Source organism: Bemisia tabaci, chromosome 9 (assembly GCF_918797505.1).
Source record: "Bemisia tabaci chromosome 9, PGI_BMITA_v3".
Taxonomy (NCBI): Eukaryota; Metazoa; Arthropoda; class Insecta; order Hemiptera; family Aleyrodidae; genus Bemisia; species Bemisia tabaci.
Genome location: NC_092801.1, coordinates 22,073,420 through 22,095,846, shown reverse-complemented (window position 1 = coordinate 22,095,846; position 22,427 = coordinate 22,073,420). Strand labels below are relative to the sequence as shown.

At 39.1% G+C, this 22,427-nt stretch overlaps 1 protein-coding gene across 1 annotated transcript; it reads left to right on the top strand.

Annotated features, from left to right (window-relative positions):
• Window positions 1-77: 77 nt before the first annotated feature.
• Window positions 78-19,120, top strand: LOC109034686 (lysoplasmalogenase TMEM86A). Its single transcript, XM_072304541.1, has 6 exons — window positions 78-382; window positions 8,895-9,064; window positions 10,668-10,861; window positions 13,003-13,118; window positions 14,422-14,532; window positions 15,718-19,120. Exons 1-6 carry the CDS (start codon window positions 347-349, stop codon window positions 15,823-15,825), a joined length of 735 nt encoding a protein of 244 aa, XP_072160642.1. The 5' UTR covers window positions 78-346; the 3' UTR covers window positions 15,826-19,120.
• Window positions 19,121-22,427: the final 3,307 nt, after the last annotated feature.

Below are 22,427 nucleotides of genomic sequence, written 5' to 3'. Positions count from 1 at the left end.
AATCTTCGTTTTCACTCGGCCACTTCCGCTCGCAAGATCACGTGATGCTGCTTATCACGTGATACTGCTGTTGTGGTTGTATACATTCTTATCAATTATCATCAAAACAGAGCTTTCCGGAGAAAGGCTGAAAGTTCGTCATCTAGTCGTAAAAGCACCTTTGGAGCTTTTTTTTGCGTTCTCGCTATACTAAGTTCGCTTCAAGAATTAGTCTTGTGAGTAATTCCAGTGATAAGTTTTGAGAATCGTAATATCAATTAACTTAAAAGCTACCCACCGAATAACTGATGGATCTCACTCTCTTTGTTTTTCGTATTCCTTTTTACTTTTGATCAGGAACAGAGCAATGACCGTCTCAAATCGTCGCTACGCCGATCAGCCGGTGAGTTTCTATTTTTTCGTATAAATCTTGACTCTTAGACTTCCAAGCATTTTCGACCTTTAAATTAACCGCAGAATGTCTCATTCATGTTATACAACCAGCTAAGAATCTGCCATATCTGCAGAAATTTCTATTTTCAGCCTTCAAAGTTTTTATTGACAAATGCTATTCTCATGTACTCAGCATCAATCATTATCAGCTGCAATTGATAGTGAATCTCCAATCATCTAAGTGTTTAAGCTTACACCAAAGCCTCAAGCGAAGGAGCAAACGGTATGAATGCCTGGCGCAAGCTAGCTTTCCTAGAAGAATTGCAAGCTGGCTAAGATGATGAAGAGCAAATGATCGAGTTCATGATGACAAAGTCTCATCTCATGAAAACTGATGCATGGCACGATTCCTCTCTCTGGAAATATAAATAATGCACTAAGTAGTTTCTTGCCTCATCTTGCTGTCAAAAATTCGCACTACCTTCACGACCATAACATGAGACCAAGCCAGTATTTTTGCGACTGTGTTTCGCGTGCCAGGTGTCACTTTGACAAGCCAAAGTATGCCGCATCTGACCAACGAGTACGAGAGAGATAGACGACAAAACAGCGTATGAACCAAGATAAGTTGAGCCTTCCTCCCTGTTAACTACTGTGTTTTCCGGGGCTCTCATCACAAATCAATAAAGTGGTCTTGCTATCTCGAATTTGCACTACCACTATCACTGCAGGAAGAATGCGAGGCCAAGCCTTTATTTTTGCAACTGTGTTCGCACACCAGGTGTCTGTTTCACAAGCTGAAGGATGTAGCTAGGCCCGCCACATCCCATCTGGGGCCCTGGTACCAGTTTTAAGGTCCGGGCCCCAAGCACGGAGGGGGGGGGGGGGTCCGAGGGGCATCCCCTGAGAAATTTTAGAATTTATACGACTAACTGGACGCATTTTGAAGCTTCCATGAAGAATTTTTCCATCAATTTCTGCGGAATAATTATGGTTTTTTTTCTACTTTCAGCACAAAATACTTGCGAATTGTTGCATTGAAATCATCTGGAAGGTTTTTATTTTTTTTTTGGGGGGGGGGGGGCATATGATACTATTTTCAGTTCTGAGAGGGCCAGGCCCCCCTGGACTCCCCCTTCGTTTGTCTATGGCAAGGGAGTTGAGTCATGAGCCATTGAAGTCGAGGATGGAGACTCTTAGCATCTGTAAACGGAAGAAAATGAAACGCAGTTACTAAAAATATCCCTCTGTACTGAAAATCTTGAAAATAGATAGAAATTTTCCAAGAAGTATACTTCTTTGAAAACTTAAGAAGAATTCTACAGTGCCCCAGCATGTTTCTGAAAATCTATTCACCTTTTGCGAAATTTTTAGGGTAAATTTTTCACTTTTTCTTACGAAACAAGGGTTGCATGTGAATTCGTAGTTGTTTTTCACGGGTAACACGGGCCCCGGTACCCCCCCCCCCCCCCCTTGTGGCGGGCCTGCCTTCATTCACGCTGGGCGTGTCGATTTCCTTTGACATTTTTGCAGTGGTGAATGCATAGCTGAAGTGCGCTCCAGCTAGAATTATATTTAGCAAATGGGTGGTTTTTCTACGAGGATTAAAAATAATCAAGTGCCTCGTAATATAACAAAAGAATATGAACTATGCAAAACGATAATCTGGGTTTCGGAACTTGGCTGATTTGAAAACGCCTTCAAATGCGGCGTGATACCTCACGCATTCCGGAGAGTTCAAACAGTTGTATCATTGCGCCGTAAGAATGCGACGGAAGATTGCAATTGAAATAGCCTTCATGCACGCTGGCCTTTTCGATTTCCGTTAACATTTTTGCATTCATGAATGCGCTTAAGTGCGCTTCAGCTAGAATTGTATTTAGCAAATAATGGGTGGTTTTTATGGGAGGATTATAATGAAACAAGTGGTTGGAAATGGAAACAAAATAATATGAACTATGCCAAACGATTATTCCGATAACGGAACTTGGCTGTTTTGAAAACGCCTTCAAATGTGGCGTGATACCTCACGCGTTCCGGAGAGTTCAAATAGTTGTATCATTGCGCCGTAAGAATGTGACGGAAGATTTAAATGGAAATAGCCTTCATAGCATCTGCAGAGCAGGATATAGTTCGGGCCATTTGGAAGATCTCTTGTCAACCTTTGGTTACCAAACTAGTGGTCAGACTCTGACCAGCAGTCAATATTTGCTGTCCATGGGCAGCCTGTATTTTGGTGCCCCCTTCTTGTCCCTTTTCACGAAAGTCAATAAGAATCATCTAATGGACCTTTTGAGGGGGGAGGGGGTGCATAAGATGCGTTTATATACTTGTCTTGGGCGCACTTTTTGAAATTCCCGTCCACACTTGCATAAGTCCTCGTAACTTTGTACGAAAGTTAAAGCTTCTATCTCTGATACCACCAAAGGATGACAAAATTAGAAATGGAAAAACAGTTCTATACTCCTGGGAAATGAGAGATTTTGCCACCTTTTTTCGTTTGTATTTTTTTTAATCTGAAATATTTTTACTTACATATACTTATGCTTTAAAAAAAATCGCAAAATTTGCCGCCATATGGGCCGCGGCCAATGTGCCCCCCCCCCCCCCCCCCACTCACCCGTCCATGCGTATCTGACATGTCGATGAGTGCGAGAGAGATAAATGACGAAACAGCGTATGGACCAAGATAATTTTATTCTTCCTCCTTGTTATTGAAGTGCTTTGGAAATCTTTAAATTTGACACGAACCACCTTCATATTTACAAAACACACAGTACATTTTCCTTCAAAAACATATTTTTTCTCATCAATATAAATGAGAATAATCTATGCGGAGTGTGAAAACATTTCAAAATCTTGAGCTTAAAAAGGATGCGGACTCCGCGAGTTTAAATATCAGAGCCGAACGCAGAGCGGAGCGGCTCGCGCACCAGCGCCTACAAACCTAACAGGGATACTTCACGCATAACAATGCGTGAAGTATCCCTGTTGGGTTTGTAGGCGCCCATGCGCGTGTCGCACTGGTTGCCCTCGCTTTACTACGTTGGTTCGTTTCCTCTGGACTTCTAAAATATAATTGGAGATTGTGAAACATCGCATTAAATTAACGAATCTCTATATTTCAGCCATTGATATGTATTGTGGGGCTCGAATTATATCAAGTTTCCGATGTGGCAAGGGCTTAAGTGTCTAGTAACAACAATTCCCGGATCGCACTTGTGGCTGGATTGAGTTCAATTAGAAAATTGAGCGCAACCACGCAATTATGACACGTGCAGATAGGATTCATTTACTTCGTATGTCGTTGTTAGCGGCCAGTCTAAAAAAAATTGGATGGAGGTAGCATCAGTTTCACACTTGACCTCAAGGGGGAAATTTCCCAAGGTGGAAATCAGATCATTAAATTTTAATAAATTGACAATGGACCACTAGACAAAGTACGAATTTCAGCATTTTGATACATGTTTCTTATCCAAAATTTCACGTAAAACACGATGCACACAACAAAAATTACCGACATTAACTCCTCACGAAGATGTTTAATGATGCATGAATTCAAACCACCCGCTTATGAAAACTCAATGCTCTACGTGATTTACATCGCGCGCTAAACGTTATCATGACAGTCTCAACGATATAGGTACAAATCTGGCAACCTTAATCTTGACGCTTTGGCTCAGCTGTAGCAAATTGCGTATAGTTTGAACAACACATGGTGGGACATGAACATTGCTTGACTGAGGAGCTTGCTGAAACCGTTGTAGTGCGCGATTTGAGTTTCTTGTCAGCGGGTAGTTCAAATTCCTCGTAACCAATGTGAAATAAAAACGTGAATATCTTCGTTAGGAGCTGGTTTAAGTAATTTTCGTTGTGTGAATCGTGCTCTACGTGAAATTCCGACTGGGAATCATGTATCAAAATGCTTAAATTCGTACCTTGTCTAGTGGTCCATTGATCATCAAAATGACAACATTGTAGGATTTTTCGTGCAGTAAGGTATGATTTTGTCATGTACGCGTGTGAGCATTGGGCAATCACACTCTCGCACATTCAAGGGACGAAAAAATGATTTGTCAACGATGCTCTGAAATGTGTCAACTTTTTAAGCCTTACGATTACTTACCACGCTGCTGTGTTCGTTTCTTTGAGAGCTTTTTTATGAGCTCATGCGTTAATTTTAGACAACTCAAGAAGCATATTCGTGTTTTTCGTGGAAATTTCGGAATATTTTGCTGAACTCCAAGCCTCTGATTCTGTCCGTCAAGGAGTCCGTCGAAGACACGCTTACGTTTTAATGGCATATTCGCGTGCAGTGGTATACCGTTGTATTTATTCATGAATTTTAGTGGCATAATCCTGTGTCCTACCTTCAAGTCGAAGTGTACAGGTCCCGGCTGACCTTTGAATACATTTTAGACCAGAGGTAACTTCCAAATTACATAATTCTTCTGCAATTTTTTGACATCTTTCGCCAACCCCCACTCCTCTATTCATAGTAGCGTTTTATATCGCTTTACCGCCCCTCCTTCTACCACACAATACAAATTTTTAAAAAAATGCGTGTCAAAATCATGGAACCTAGGCCGGACTGGCTCCGAATTTTCGGGGGTGGGGGGGGGGGGGGGGGGCTCTGCCGAATAGGGGATTGGAGGCCCTTACTGATGGAGAGAAGAGAAAGGTTCGAAAGGGTTGAACGAAGCACCTTACATTTATGTCCATAAGGACTCTTGTGAGGTCCTTTCAGCCACAATTTTTGGGACGATCGCCTCCTAGCCAATCACGTCATTCCGTCCCTAATCAGCTATTCGGTGGGTAGCTTAGGAAATCGATTAGCGTTGCTAATTGATGAGTCGATGTGGAAGTTCTCTGAGTAGTCAAGAAAATAACTAAGGGACATTATATCCGCTATGGCAGATCTTTTTTAAGCATCGATTTTTTCAAAACCAAAGTTTAGAAGCATTTTTGAACCCCGAAAAAAATCAACGCTGCATCACGCTGGCAAGGACCCTTCCCTACCTCCTGGAATTCTATGAGTCAAGGGTTCCCTAATTCTAACAAATTACTTGCCGATCTAATGTTGGACGTTTGGCTGTTACTGGTTAATTCCGTCCTGTAATTCTCATATTCGTATTTAGAAACTTACGTCGCGACACCTCTGAGAACAATGGTTTTTCCTGAGGTAATTTCACTCCCTAAAATAATGGAATGACCTGTGGGAAATATATTTTTTGTTCACGCTAAGCTCGACGTAAGTTAAATTGTAGCATTAATCCAAGACTTCGAATGAATCATTTCTTTCCGTTTTATACTAGTGACTTCTAGAGTAGAGAGTTTGTCAGGGAAAATACTTTAAGTTCCAACTGACTCGTTCAAATAATTTCTATATTATACAGCTAAAAGCAAAATCTTGGAAGCACTATTTCTGACGAACTGCCGGACTGATAAGGATGATCTTTACATGTATGTCATCTGTAGTAGATGTAGATGTGCAAAAAATTAAGAACACCTGAATTTTTAATGTTGTAGAGCTTTTAAAGCTCATGTCACTTAAGTCCAATTTTAATAGCGTGAGAGATATGTCGTTTCCGCTAGAAACGTCAAGATGTGGGATTCTACCTGAGTGACTCGAATAAACAATAAAACAATGGAAAAGCTCGTGAAGGGCTCCTCATTCGAAGAGTTGAGGAACGGTGCATCGCTAAGGGTTCAAGGTTCAAGGTCCAAGGTCCAAGGTATACCCTGGTAAAAATTGGCGATAGGAATTCTTATAGCCGGCTAAAGAAGGCAATAGAAAATCATATAGCTGGCTGTAGAAAGCGGAGCAAATCATATAGCCGGGCTATACGAAGCGATAAAAAAAGTATACAGTCGGGCTATAGCTCCTATCGCCGGGCTTTACACTTTATCGTCATCGGCTATAAAAGGCTATAAGAAATTGTGTAGAAGTTCGTGCGCTTTGGAAATCATTAAGTTTGATACGGAACCACCATAATATTTACAAATCACACATTATATTTTCCTTTAATACATATTTTTTTTCATCAATTAAAATGAGAATAATCCATACAGGATGTGCAAACATTTTAAAATCATGGGTTGAAAAACGCTGACTCCGCGAGATTATATATTGGAGCCTAACACAGAGCGGAGCGGCGTGCTGCCAGAGTTAAGCGCGCACTAGCGCCTACAAACCTAACAGGGATACTTCACGCATTGCGCAATGCTTGAAGTATCCCTGTTAGGTTTGTAGGCGCTAATGCGCTTTTCGCGCTGGCTACCTGCCCGCCGCGCAGCAGCGTGCCACGGCGCTTGAAGCAACTATTTCACACCAGAGGTATTGCACAGTATCATACGAAATTGAAGGCGCTCTAACATATTAGGAATGGCAGGCATCCTTCAAAAGTACGCAGCTTTCCGCGCAAAATAAATCAAGATACTACGGCCCAAAAATAGAGCGGTAGTCCAAAAACTCAATAAGTCCTAGCATCCGTTATCAGTAACATTTATCATACACTTTATCGCCTGGCTGTTGCTTAATCGCCAGCGGCTATAAAAGGCTATAAGAAATTGTGCATCCGGCTATAGAAGCTGTTGAAAATCTTACAGCCGGCTTTAGGTCTATGGTATTTTGGAACACACACTCTACTGCAAATTTTTACCAGGGTAAGGTTTAACTCAATTTTTCCTGCATTCTTCCGGCTTCGATTTGTGGTATTGGTCAATTTACTTGATTGCTGAATTTCTATTAATATTTACAGCAGATAAAAAGTGAGAAGGCAGGCGCTGCGTCGCGTCGGGACGGACCAAGTATTATTCACTCTTAAGGGTCGAAATCCGATTTTTTTTTTTTATTTTAAATTAAGTATTTAAAAATAACTTAGTAAATGGAAATTTCTCCAGTAAGTGGACTGTGAAAGTATGTACATCCAGCTATTCCTCATCATTCACGCGTTACGTCAAAAATTCGCGTCGTTATTTGAGCGTTACGTCAAAAATTTTGAAATCGATGCAGGTCGAACCCAAAATGGTGTATTAAAATGGAAGAACATTTTTGCCTATACATATGCGTATAGGGCCCGCGAAGCGGGCCTGAGGGCTCGAGGCGCCCTCCCGGGGGTTCGGCCGCGTAGCGGTCAGGGGGCAGGGCCCCCTAGTTTACCTATAACCATGTAAAGTTGGAATTCGGTTTTAAAATTCGTTGCGTTCGCCACTGTAATCATTGCAGGTAATAATCGCGCCCAGAACGGAGAAGATAAGAAGCACGCAACTATACTCCAGAAATCAATTCTAACCCTAATGAAGTTGCCTTAATTTAAGCGCCTTCAATGAGGAAGATAGGCATCATGCAAGCGAAACTGAAAATCGCGATGGTGCAGAAGTTGTCATTTCTTCTACAGTGGACTCTCGATAATTCGAAATTGAAGGGAATCGGCTTTTTCTTCGAATTAGCGAGGTTTCGAAATAAAGAGAGTTCGAATTAAAGAGATTCCATGTAGAAAAATTTCGAATTAGAGAGGTTCGAATTATAGAGGGAAGGCGCCATCTGAATTCGAATTATAGAGGGGCAAATGGACGGATTTACGCCTAAAGGTCTTTAGCTCAAAGGTCAAGCTCTTTCAGACACCCAGGAACATGAACAGTTGACTTCGAATTGTAGAGGGAATGTACCGTCTTATTTCGAATTATAGAGGGAGGGCCATACTTACTTCCCACATTTCGAATTACAGAGAGAATTTTCGTCGCAATTTCGAATTATAGAGGGCCAAGCCAGCTTTAAAATTTCGAATTAACGAGGGGAGAAAAATACATTGATTTTCTTCGAATTATCGAGAGATTTTCAAGGGAAACAGACTTTCCTTCGAATTAACGAGGTTTTCGAATTATCGAGGTTCGAATTATCGAGAGTCCACTGTATTCACGTGGATAAACCGTACCTACTTGAAAGTGCAATAGTTTGATGAGGCGATTGCTCTTTTTAGCAATCAATGATGCTCTTGTATTGTTTCAGTGTTTCATTTTTCAAGACCCGCATAAATAATTGTAATCCTTTTTTTTTTGCTGGTTTAATGGCTTCGTGTCTAGCATCTTCAGCCAACTTTAGACAATGTTTGGTGTCCATAGACATCGCGGGATCTCCATGCTCCAGGCTTTTCCAATTTTCAGGAATTAGGGCCGAGGAGAATCTGTTTCAGCAGATCTACCCGTCAATTCCGTGAAAAGTAGACGCCACCACCGGGATTCGAACCCGGGACCTATTGACCAAGAGTCAGAAGCGCTGACCTCTAGGCCAACCTGGCCGACAATTGTAACCTTTAAGAGTCGAAAGGGCTGTAAGAAAAAGTTCTCTAATCATGTGTTGGAGTGGGGAAATTTGAGGTTCTGACAAGACAATATGCCGTAGATCATCCTAAACATTCTTACAAATTTGTTGGGGACAAAAAATGGATGCCTTCTTGCAAAATCTTGAAAGGAAACTAAGTTTTTGCCCAAAATAAATGGTGTTGTTTTTCTGATTTCAGTTCAAAAGTATTGGAGCCAAGCTTGTGCCATTCTTCAAAACAGTCGCGATCTATTTTTTGCTGTTTATCCCAGTCGATCGACCATCTCACTTTGCATCACTCATAAAATGTCTTCCCATCATCAGCCTCATTGGCTTCGTACTCCTCCATCAACTGAGCCTCAGTCATTCGTAAGGAATTTAAGAGCCTTTTTGTATCTTTATGAGGCATGCTCTGCACAAGTTTTGTAAGCTGTCTGACAGCAGATGCCATCTTAAATAAGTTCCAAATGGGGGAGGGACAGGGACAGATTCACCTACTTGCCGCCCATGGGCCGCCTGTATTTTGCCGCCCCCTTCTCATTCGTTTTGAAACCTCATTAAAAACCATCAAGTAAACGTGTAGAAGGGGGAAGGGTGCATAAGACGCGTTTACCTACTCATGTTGGATACATTTTTTGCGAAAGCCCTGTCAACAATACCAGTAAAATTTCACGGAACTTTGCGCGAGAGTTAAGTTCCATAAACCTGTTTCTGTGTGGACAAGGTCCTCCATTTATAAGAAATGAACCAAAAAATTATGAAAGAACAAACATAAATGTGGTTGAATTATTTTAACTTATTCTGCCGCCGCTGCGCCTGCGCCGCGCTGATCGCACTGTGTTTGGCGCAATGCGTGAAGTATTCCTGCAGTCTTGTAGACGCTATGTGTTACGCCAACCGTTCCTGACCGCGCGCACTGTGTTTGACGCAATGGATGAAGTATTCCTGCAGTCTTGTAGGCGCTAATATGTGTTACATGCCGACCGCCACGCTGCGCCGAGGGCTTGTCCTTTTCATTTTAGTCCTCGTCATCATTCCTCTCTGCGCTGAGCTCCAGGCCAAATTGCGTGTTTAGTCCCTCTCTTAACTCGACTAATTAAAGATGCTGTCTCTTGTATCACAGAAAAACGAAAAAATTCAAAATTACTATACTCTCAGGAAAGAGAGATGTTGTCCCCTTTTCTCATTGATATTTTTTTTTTTTTTTTTATGAATCCGATTTCTTTTTATACCTACATTTAAAAAAATTGCAAAATTTGCCACCCCCTAAATTTGCCGCCATGGGCCGCGGCCCTTGTGGCCACCCCCTTAATCCGGCCCTGGGGAGGGATGCAGTTAATTGAGGGAAAGTTTTTTTAATTTGGGCGCATTTATGCTAAATGGCCCTACCCACAAGGCTCTTTTCATATGTCCATGGCTTACGAGCTAACGCTCAGTTCCTTTTGACTTAATGTCAAATCCTGCTTTTCCATTTTCTCAAAAGGAACTATAGCCACTTTTATTGTTTCAAATGTAGCTTGCACAAGCACACCCCATCTTTCCACTTGCTCATAGTTCCTTTTATCAATAATACCTCCATATGAGTTACTCATCAGGTAGAATGATTTACCGTACTTAATAACTTGCAATATTAAATCTTAATTTTTGAAGACAAGTCTTTGAAATATATATGTATATTTTTTTATATAAAAATTGACCTGAAAATTTGACCTACCTTGCAAATTGAAGGCAAAATGGCAATATACAGCACCTCCATACTCCCATTTTGACGATTCTGCTTTTCTTGTTCATATTATCAGCCGGGAAATGCCACTGTAACATTAAGAACTTTTTGAAGCACCGTCTCTTATCCGCGCTCCTTTCAATTACAGAATCAGTTATGTCTTCTTTTCTCTGTTCCAAAATATTACCACTTGTCACCACTGACCTATTATTTCTGACCTTTAATTCTACTGCTTTTCTATCATTTCAGATGCTCAAGCTCTTGGAGAATTTTGCTTGGCCTGATATTTTCTTGCATTGCCGATGCCTTCCTCATCTGGCCTGATTACTTTGTGCATGGAATGGCTGTGTTTGCTCTCGCTCATATTTTCTACGCAGCAGCGTTTGGATTCTCTCCTCTTAATCTTTACACAGGAGTAGTTCTCTATGCTCTCAGTGCATTGGGTCAGTTTTTAATCACATGCGATTAAGGTTACAGTACCTAACTTAATATCATAAACCTACCTAAATCTTCCTTAAACCTACCTTATTGAATACCTAATTTAAATAAGCCTCCCATCCATATTGGTAGCTCTTCATTCAATTAAATATATTCTATCTCCCAAAAAAATTTCTTCATCGTTATAAGGAAAAGAAATTATGAATTGAAAAAACGAGCTTTCTTCAAAAATATTCATCATATACCGAAAAAAAAAAAGAAGGGAGATCTGTATTGTCACTGACTGGACCATTTGTTGCCCAGTTCGGGTTATTCCATGCCAAATCAGACCAGTGATCTAGCCAGATCCCTTCAGAGTTGGATGAAATTTGGCTCGCTCCTTCTGTTTACTGAGCTGTGTTGAAAAATGTTAATTTTGAACTTTTTCTATGCCGCTTTCAACTTTTGTTGAGCTTTAAAGTTCGGGAAAATTGACTGACATTATAACAATTTTAATAGTCTGTAACTTTAGAGCGGTCAATCTAGGCCAAACCGTTTTGGTATCAGTAGAAAACCCCTGTATTGCACTTCTTACTTATACTTAGCATCATTTGACGTAAGTTTAAATTTTTTCATTAAACAATTTTGATGTCGAAAATTGAAATATCTCGAATGAGGGTACATTAAAGTGTACGAAATTTTGACTGGAAGTTGGTAATGCCGTAAGAAATCCAGATGCAAACATTTAAAGTGGAGACTTGATGGAGTCAAAAGTTATGAGCGTAAACACTTCATTGTAAAAAATTAAAATTTATGTTTTTCATCTCAGCTCAGTAAAGAGAAGGAGTGTGCCAAATGTCATTAAATTCTGAAAGGGTCCGGTCAAAAAGGGCCAATTTTTGGTCGGATTTGACAAGGAATGACCCAGTTGTGTTCCAGTTGAGCATTGTTTAAATGTCAAGATTACATGTTAAAACTTTTCAATGGATAAATGTTGTGTCATTCATTCTGAAAGTGTAAATTGCTCAAGTAAGGTCGTAGTTTTTGTTTTTTTTTAAGCGTGCCAGTAGGGCTCGCTTTTTGAAATCACTCGGATGTACCATAGTACAGCACACCGATCAACCAATGCTATTCAACGGGCCGTCCAAATATTTTTTTCCTCGGACCCGTTTTCTTGTCTTTGAACCATTATACTGTCAAGCCCTGATGGTCTCTTACCAAAAAACCGAATGAACTGCTAATTGGGAACCCTTGAGAACATTTTCCTGTCAAAACCGTATTATTTCATTTGACAAAAACCTCATAGAAGCTTTCTTACGCTCGGAGGACTCAACTCTAGAACCTTCTTTCCCGCCAAAACTGTTTAGCCAATGAGCGTCTTGCACTGCAAGTGCAATCTGTGATGAGCCTCGTGACTCTTTATACCATGTACTAACCGTGGCCCCTGCAGAAATCCACTCAAACCACTGCAGTTATCTCCCGATATAGCTTTGGGTGTCAGGTTTCGAGCAAGGCAATAAAAGACGGCGAGGAGAGGGTCGCCTCGTCGAACCTATTATCTTCCACGCCTGATTAACCATTCACCGTGACGCCAGGATCCACCAAATTTTCACAAAAATTGTTTTCCGTCTATTTAGCGAGTTTTTCCTTACTTTCCGTTAAAGTACAAATAAAAAGAGACCTCATTTGTAAAAATCGGCCGAATAGGAGAGAAGTTACAGTTCGAAATCCAAAGAGATTAACTCAACGCGATTTCGATGCACGGCAGTTCGCCCAAATCACGGTCGTGCGAAATGCCGCATATCAGCTTAAAATCAAGATAATTGGACGGAATCTTTAAAATCAATTTACATTCAACGTTCATGAATCAATATTTTCTCCCAAATTTAGCAAAAAGTACCATTTGATGCAAATAACAAAGACGTGAAAATAGTAGGTATGTGTCCAACATTTTAGTTATTCGGCACGCTTTTCCAACATATTCATGTTGGATTTTTCTGCTTGTTTTTTTTTTGGCATCATTAGTAAAATCAGTCATTTTTGCTTTCTAATTTCTATGTAAAAGCAAACTATATGAAGATGCCATCATCACCTAAAATGTGCAGATATTTTTCATAGCTTTCCTTCTAGGTCATTTTAACTGACTTGTCTCTTGTATGTTTTGCAGTTAGTTTACTTTTGCTTCCGGGATTGGATGGTATTCTAACCATTGGTGTTCCTATCTACTCCTTCATTCTCGTGACCATGACATGGAGAGCAGTTGCGCAAGTTCAATTTAATGAGGTAAACAAAAATTGAGTATCATGAATGAGAACAGAATGAAACACTAGACAAGGTACGAATTTAAGCAATTTGAAACAAGTTTCTTAACCAGAATTTTCTCGTAAAACACGATTCGCACAACGAAAATTACTGAAACCAACTCCTAAAAAAGATATTAACGTTTTTATTTCACATTGGTTACAAGGAATTTGAACTGCCCGCTCATGAGAAACTCAAAGTTCTCTGTGAGTCAATGTGCGCACTACAATGGTTTCAGCAAGCTTCTCAATGGAGCAATGTTCATTTCCCACTATGTGTTGTTCAAACTAAAAGCAATTTGCTGCCAAAGCGTCAAAACTGAGATTGCCAGATTTTTATATCGCAGAGACTGTCATGATAATGTTTAGCATGCGATGTGAATCATGTAGAGCATTGAGTTTTCATAAGCAGGCGGTTTGAATTCACGCATCAGGAATCATTAAATATCTTCGTAAGGAGTTGATTTTGGTAATTTTTTAAGTGCGCATCAAGTTTTATGTGAAAGTTTGGTTAAGAAACATGTATCAGAATGTTGAAATTCGTACATTGTCTAGTGGTCCAATAATGCTTTCATTTTCCTGATCAAGTATTTCAGATTGCTGAACAAATTGCATCCATAAACAGATAGTTAGAGACTGAAAAGGTATGAAAAAAGTGACAAAATAATTTAAATATGTACCAAGGAAATCCTCCAATAAACACCTACAACTTTTGATATCCTCATGTAACTGGAAGTGGAACAACGTGGAAGATCCTGCACAATGGAGAATTTGCACGCAATTTTTTTATTGCTTCATCTGAAAGTGCCTAATGAGCTGAGTTCGCAATATTTTTCATAATTTTTTTCTGACATGGGAAATTGGAGAAAAATTGATTTAAAAGTGAGAAAATGCGCCGCCTTGTGACGTCATCTGGCGGCATTTCCCATTTAAACACATGTATTTTAGCAGAATCGGTTATTTTGTCATATCTCCTCTAATAATCGCTCAATTTATGAATCAAGGGTATCTTCGTGTTCAGTTCACTCAGATGATTCCACTTAAACAGGAAATTCATCAAATTTCAGACCCTTGCAAATTCTCCATTGTGACCTTGTCTCAAGTGTTACAATGTTTTTCCTCATTATTTCCGCCATCTCCTCATGTTTTGACCTTTTTCTTAGCAGAGTTGAAAATATGTTATTTTCCAAAAATTTTCTATGTTCCCAATACCTACAATTAAAAGGAATGATTCACTGCAAACTTCATATTTTACATAGGGTTTGTTTTTTTTTCATTTTCCTCAGGACCTCTGGACTTGGGCAAAAGTATGTTCCTGCATTGGAGGAGTTTTATTTATGATCTCAGATCTCCTAATCGGTATTCATTATTTCTACAGGCCTATTCCATTTTCTCAGGTATGTATGAAATTGAATCAATACTGACTCAATATTTTCTTGCCAGTAAAAAACTTCATTTTCCTAGGCTTTCCTTGTTTACTTATATTTGAAAATAAATGCATCTTACACAAAATGAGCGATTATCTGGATTAATTGGAACCAAACCATTGCGAATAAAGAAAAATTCGGAATAATCAACAGAAAAAACAACACTCAATAATTTACAAATATTGATCAACTAGAAGTTATCACATGTATAAGGGGAGTAACGTATCTTTAAAAAATGCGTTTCTCTATCCTAGTCGTGAAAAGATTCCTGAAATCTCAGAATGATAGAACATTTCAACCAAAGTAAGATGCCAATCGTCCAAAATTGGGATGTCCTGGTCAAATATACCACTTCTCACACTTGCCAAATTGATCTAGATACTCTAGAGTCTAGATGACACTGTATCCAGATATTCAGGAGAAAAAAAAACACGAAAAAAATGTGGCTAGAAATGTATGTAACAAGATGGTAAAATAGTAATTAGTTCATTAGAGCTTAAAAATTTTTAACTTTTTTGCCTTGCTTTCCCTGCTAAATAGTGTGAATCCAGCACTATTTTACCACCTTGATATTAAAGAGCATAGCATAGTTTACCCATGCATTTCAAAATAAATGGCAAATTTTTATGTTATCATTTTCTTCACACTACCTATTGGTGCATTGATTGAGCTCAAACTATTTATATGCCTGTCATAAATAACTTTCTCTCATAAAATATTTAAAACTCTCAACAGTCAGAAATAATTAACAGATTTCAATCAGACCATGGAAAAGCAAAATTTTGGCAACTCAGAAGCACTATTATTGCCGGGAATAGATAAACACCTTCATCTACATAGTACACTCTCTTCCCCCATTTCAAAATGGCAAATAAGAACAGAATTGTACTGATATTTTTCTCATGGGCCCAAGTGCCGGAATCCAAGTCTCGAGAAGAACGAAAAAGAGTGCGCCTTTTGATATTTTGAGCCGTTTTCATAGGTATTTTTCAAACACTCACATTTTTTAGGCTAAAAGATTGAGCGCTTGCCGAATGGCATAGATTTCTCCATTTTCCTCGAAAATTAGATTTCGACGCTTGGGGACCAATGAAAAACATCAATTGATCGATAGATTCATTAAAACTCATGCCAAATTCTGTTCTTGTTTTTCAGGTGCTCATTATGTCGACTTACTATGTTGCTCAACTCGGGATAGCACTAAGTGTGGTTGACTCAAGAGCAGATGCTCCCGCACTGTTGGAGTCAAGCAAGCATGACTGAATTTTAATCTTCAAACTGTTCCCAAATCTCTTCCTTCTGTAGAAAATTCAATTCCAGCACGTATTTCAAACCTCCAGTACACCAGTCCCCCTCAGGTTCTAGCTCCTTTAACAAAAGTAAACTTTATTCGTAATTCCTTGAATTACAGAAAGTACAATTTTTATTTTTTGATTTGTATCTTTCAACAGCGTGCCAAGTCTGAGCAAAATCTAAAAGAAACTAAATCCATCCAAGAGTGAAAATATCCATTTTGAGAAATTCATAGTTACCTATTTATTTTGTGAGGTGATTTGAAAAATTTTTGCACTAGTTTATTTGACTGTTGTTGTTTCATGAAGGCTCTGGAAATGAGTAATCAATGTCAGAAAAGTACTTTTTACTTTCAAATACTATCACCATCCAGAAAACAGCCCTTTCTCATTTTAACGTGCTCCTCCAATCCCCTCAATGTCAGATCTCAGATTTATTGTGCATTTCTAGAGCCCTTACTCTAGAGTGTATTCCTAATTGTCTCCTCTCCTCTTGTTTTAATGGTTTTGGCTGGTGTCAAAATTAATTGTGCGTTTTTTTGTATTGCTGAGCAATTTGGGGAAAAATTGGTTGGACCTCTGCATTCCAATTAGACTCTGGTTTTACTGGAACTTTTCTTATTCTTGAAACATTGTACGTCTTGTTAGATTTTGCTATGGTATGTTTTTCCTCTCAATGTGAAAATTTCGAAAAAATTTAGCTCTGAAGCAGCAAAATTTTCAACAATGGGTCAGTTGCGCTGTTTACAGAATTGTGTTTTGATGCTTGATTCTTCTAGATTAGCTAAAAATAAGAAGATCCGTCCAAACAGCAACTTTCTGCGTTGAATATTAACCGAGATATCGCTCCTTAAAAAACTCGATTTATGACATCATCCACCGCTGTAGTGCATAACATGGTATGAACTCCCAAGGTGGATGATGTCACAAATTGAGTTTTTCAAGGCGCGATATTTTGGTTAATATTCAACGTAGGAAATTGCTGTTTGGACAGATCTTATCATTTTTAGTTGATCTGAAAGAATAAAGCACCAAAATACGATTCTGTGACTAGTGCAACTAACCCATCATAGATTGTACCTGCCTTCTCACTTATGGATCTGTGAGATTTTACAAGACCCAAAGCTGTTGAACTATTTTTAATTGGAAATGTCTTTGAAAATTTTCGGTCGACAGACAAAAGCCATCAATTAAAAAGTAGTAAAACTTTAGTAATTTTGATGTGCGCCTCATTTGATGTTCTACTCTCTTTTGTCTTTTCTCTCCTAGATGTGACTCTCCACAATCTTGTACATATTTTATTGTGACAACTGATGAAAAAAAATTGGTGCTGTCTTGATAGTGACTAGCCCTTGAAATTGTATGGCCTTTTCCTTTGTTTATACTTTGAATATTTTTCTTTGGTTGTTAATCTAATTTTGTACTTGCCTCTTAGTGATGGTGCCCAATGAGCATTGTAATTTGTGATAATAGTTCGTTTTGACTATATTTGTGTCTGTGACTTTGAAGTTATGACAGCTTTTAAAAGCTGAAGGTGCGCAGGGATTCACTTTCAAAGTGAATTAGTTTATTGCTCCCTGGTAATTTTTTTAATGTTGAATTCTTCAGTTCAAAGTAACTCCTAGCAATCAAATTAAGTCCTTGATGTTTTCTGGTACTTTCATCGACAGAAAGTATTTATTTCATTGTGAGTGAATTTTTCTCTGTAATCAAAACTTTTCTTGTGATATTAGCCCTTTTTCGCTTTTATTTTTTTATTTGTTGATTTTATTTTTTATTACTGCCTGAGAAGGAACAGACAGATTTTCAGTTTCTTCTAAGTTCTGAGTATGAGAGAGGTGTAAAAATGAAAGCACTACCATCAATTCTAGAAAGAAATTGCTCTGGAAACTCCATGGAGGAATCTAGAAAATGGTGACCCAATGATTGAATATTTTTTATCATTTTCGGTTCCTATTTTTCTCGTTATTATTTAATGTAAGAATTTTGCAGGAATGCAAGCAAAACCAATGTGAGTTAGGAAGTCATGTTAAAAGAACTTCGTAGAATGTATAGAAACTTTGATGAGAAATAGAGGTACTGATTTATTGTCATGGTTTTAAGTTTCATATTCTTGGATCTATCTAGTTTTTAGCTTTTGTGAAGTTCAGAATATTTTCACATGTGGATAAATCTACAGACAAGAATTTCTAAACCCCCTCCCCCCCTTGCAATAATTCTGCTTCACCTGAAGTATGAATTATTTTGGGAACATTGGACATTTTGCATTACCAAAATTTTATGGGGCATTACAAAATTACACATTTTGAATTTAAAAATCAAAGTTGCAAAATCCAAATCTATTTTACGTTGTTATAAGACTGGTATCAATATGCTATGTAAATTATGTATACTGATGTGCACTAAAATCTGCAGTAACCTTTGTCAAAAGTTAAAGGGGAAAGATTTAGACCCTCCATGTTTGGTGTACTCGAAGCAGCAGAACTTTTTTGTTCTTGTGTCCAAAATATGTAGACTGAATGACGTTATTTTATCCACTTTTTATATCTAGTCAAAATAAAATCATATCCAGAATTTCCTACATTAAACTCTCATTCTTTTTACATTGACCTCTTTCTGAAAGTAAAATTACAAGTGTCTCTAAACTCACTTCTCACTCAAGTCCTGACTGTGGCAAGACCACTGTATATTTGCTCATTAGCTGATTCCATTTGTAAACCTGCTGTGTCTTGTCGAATGAATTCAAGGTCTGAGCTGTGGCCGAAGTCTATTTTCAAAACAAGCAACTCTCGCAGTGCTAACAATATCCGTAATAGAATTACACACACATTCCAGTCCTTTTTAAGCGTGTCAGTAGGGCTCGCTCTCTTAAACGTTGAAAATGGGGGAGCAGACGAAATAAATGATTGAATGGTTTCCTTGCTTTTTCTGAAAATTTATAAAAAATTTCAAAGTTACTCTGAAGCACATGAACCGTTTATATTGTAAGACGGTTTCAGCGCTGAAAGCATGAGGTTGTTTTTCATGAATTTTACTATCAGAATAATATCATCTAAATTTGCACGTTTGTGGATTAATGCTTTGTGATCTTTCAATCAAATTGTGAAAAGTGTCTTTATTTATTTCTTTTTTTTTTATTGATCTCAGTATTTGAAAGTTGGAATTAACACTCAAATATAATTTGTATAATATTATCAATTGAGTTAATTATATGATTATCCAATGACTGCGTTATTCTGTACAATACAGTTTTTTCTTCTCAGTCAGCCACCTTCTATTTATTTCCAATCCTAAGAAAGTAGCCAATTTATATACTCTTTTAAAAAAACATTAAATTTTCTGATGGGTAAGGGAGATAGGGAGGAGGGGGGTTGAATTGATGAGAACATAGCCATCAACTTAGAGCGATTCTGCCGTGCCAAGGAAGAACGCTGTATGAACATTCGAGAGTTGCCAAATTTCCTTCGATAAAATGTTTATTTTTTAGGAAAGTTATGAATATTTTTTCTTTAAATTTTCAGAATCGTTGGGTAAAATTAAGAACTAAATCATCTGAAAAATTGGGAGGAAAATATTCATAAATTTACCATAAAATTCGCGTTTTATCAAAGGAAATTTGGTAACGCCTGAAGGTTCATACGGTGTTTTCCCTTAGCATGGCAAAATTATCTGAACATATTAACGATGAAACTCCCAATCCGATCCGATTTTAAGCCTTAAATTTCAGTTCTCACTTCCCAGTTTCGGGTTTCACCCCCTCATTGCCGGTTTTTACTTTCTACTCCCGATTTTCAACTTCCACAGAAGGTTTTTAATTCCTATATCCGGTTTTCACTTTCCATTTGTGGTTTGCGTCTTAAACAGACCAACTGGATTTGCATGTTATTGCTGCCCCCGTGTTGCCCGAAATTCCCATTTTATCAGTGGCGAGGCGTAAATGTTCGATTATCGATATTTCACCATTTGAAGTTATGGTAGGTAAATAATCGATTATGAAGGTGCTCGTTGCGAATACCCTATCTATCGATCCCCTGGTAAAAATTGGCAGTAGAATCTGTGTTCCAAAATACCATAGACCTACAGCCGGCTGTAAGATTTCCAATAGCTCCTATAGCCGGCAACACAATTTCTTACAGCCTTTTATAGCCGATGGCGATTAAGCAGCAGCATGGCAATATAGTGTATGCTAAACGTTAGTAATTACGGATGCTAGGACTTGGTGAGTTTTTGGACTACCGCTCTCTTTTTGGGCCGCAGTATCTTGATTTAATTTGCGAGGAAAGCTTACTTTTCAAGGATGCCTGCCATACCTAATGTGTTGGAGCGCCTTTAATTTCGTTTGATACTGTGCAGTACCTCTGGTGTGAAATAGTTGCTTCAAGCGCCGCGGTACGCTGCGGCGCGGCGCGGCGGGCGGGCAGCCAGCGTTGAACGCGCATTGGCGCCTGCAAACCTTACAGGGATACTTCACGCATTGCGCAATACGTGAAGTATCCCTGTTAGGTTTGTAGGCGCCAGTGCGCCGCCGCTCCGCTTTGTGTTAAGCTCTAATATTTAATCTCGCGGAGTCAGCGTTTTTCAACTCATGGCTCTGAAATGTTTGCACACTCTGTATGGATTATTCTCATTTTAATTGATGAAAAAAAATATGTAGTAAAGGAAAATATAATGTGCGTTTTGTAAATATTAAGGTGATTCCGCACATAACTTAGGGATTTAAAAAGCACAAGAATTTCTACACAATTTCTTATAGCCTTTTATAGCTGATGGCGAAAAAGCATCGGCCAGGCGATAAAGTGTAAAGCCCGGCGATAGGAACTATAGCCCGGCTGTATAATTTTTTATCGCTTCGTGCAGCCCGGCTGTATAATTTTTTATCGCTTCGTGCAGCCCGGCCGTATGATTTTTCCCACTTTCTACAGCCAGCTATATGATTTTCCATCGCCTTCTACAGTCGGCTGTAAGAACTCCTATGGTATTTTGAAACGCAGCTATCCTATCGCCAATTTTTCCATAGATGTAGATGGCAGATCAATCGATATATCACAAAGCATGCCACGCCATTGCATATTATATCTACCTTATTCCCTTGCACTGTCGTGATAGCGAAGAGAGCAGTAAGTGCAGAAATGAAGTTTCTGACCGGAAAATTTTATTGAAAGAAGCCTCCGTGCTTTGACAAATTGCCAGTAATCGTCAATTTTGCGATTTTTTTAGTGTATCAAAAAAAAATTTACAAATGAGAAAAGGCGACAAACTCTTCTCATTTTCTGAGGGTAAAAATTTAGTAATGTGGAATCTTGTCGTCTTTCGGTGATACATGAGACAGCACCTTTAATTGTTTTAATTAGGTATAAGGGAGAGAGCCAACACGCAATTTGGCCTGTAACGGCGCAGAGAGCAACGAGGACTTGAGATGAAAAGGAGAAGAAGAAGCCCTCGCCTCGGCGCGGCGGTCGGCACAAATCGCTTATTAGCGCCTACAAGACTGCATAAATACTTCACGCATTGCGTCAAACACAGTGTGGTCAGCGATCTGTGTGGAACGGATATATTAGCGCCCACAAGACTTAGGCCCGCCACATCCCATCTCGGGCCCTGGTACCAGTTTTAAGGTCCGGGCCCCAAGCACGGAGGGGGGGGGGTCCGAGGGGCATCCCCCGAGAAATTTTAGAATTCATACGACTGATCGGACGCATTTTAAAGCTTCCTTAAAGAATTTTTCCATCAATTTCTGCGGAATAATTATGTTTTTTTTTCTACTTTCAGCACAAAATACTTGCGAATTGTTGCATTCAAAACATCTGGAAAATTTTTATTTTTTTGGGGGGGGGGGCATATGATACTATTTTCAGTTCTAAGAGGGCCAGGCCCCCCTGGACTCCCCCTTCGTTTGTCTATGGCAAGAGAGTTGAGCAATGAGCCATTGAGGTCGAGGATGCCCAGACTGGAGACCCTTAGCATTTGACGACGGAAGAAAATGAAACGCAGTTACTAAAAATATCCCCCTGTACTGAAAATCTTGAAAAAAGATTGAAATTTTCCAAGAAGTATACTTCTTTGAAAATTTAAGAAGAATTCTACAGTGCCCTAGCGTGTTTCTGAAAATCTATTCACCTTTTCGAAATTTTTAGGGTAAATTTTTCATTTTTTCTTACGAAACAAGGGTTGCATGTAAATTCGTACTGGTTTTTCACGGGTAACACGGGCCTCCTCCGGGGCCCGGGCCCCGGTACCAGGGACCCAGTATCCCCCCCTTGCGGCGGGCCTGCCTTCATGCACGCTGGGCTTGTCGATTTCCTTTGACATTTTTGCAGTGTTGAATGCATAGCTGAAGTGCGCTCCAGCTAGAATTGTATATAGCAAATGGGTAATTTTTATAGGAGGATTATAAATAAACATGTGGTTAGAAATGAAAACAAAATACTATCAACTATGCAAAACGATTATTCCGATAACGGAACTTGGCTGTTTTGAAAACGCCTTTAATGCGGCGTGATACCTCACACATTCCGGAGAGTTCAAATAGTTGTATCATTGCGCCTTAGAAATGCGACGGAAGATTTAAATGAA

Excerpts from the sequence above, each read along its gene's own strand:
- LOC109034686 (XM_072304541.1), top strand. The coding sequence starts at position 347 with ATGACCGTCTCAAATCGTCGCTACGCCGATCAGCCG. Across the intron at positions 383-8,894 it reads GTCGCTACGCCGATCAGCCG|TTCAAAAGTATTGGAGCCAA; the intron begins GTGAGTTTCTAT and ends TTCTGATTTCAG. Across the intron at positions 14,533-15,717 it reads GGCCTATTCCATTTTCTCAG|GTGCTCATTATGTCGACTTA; the intron begins GTATGTATGAAA and ends CTTGTTTTTCAG.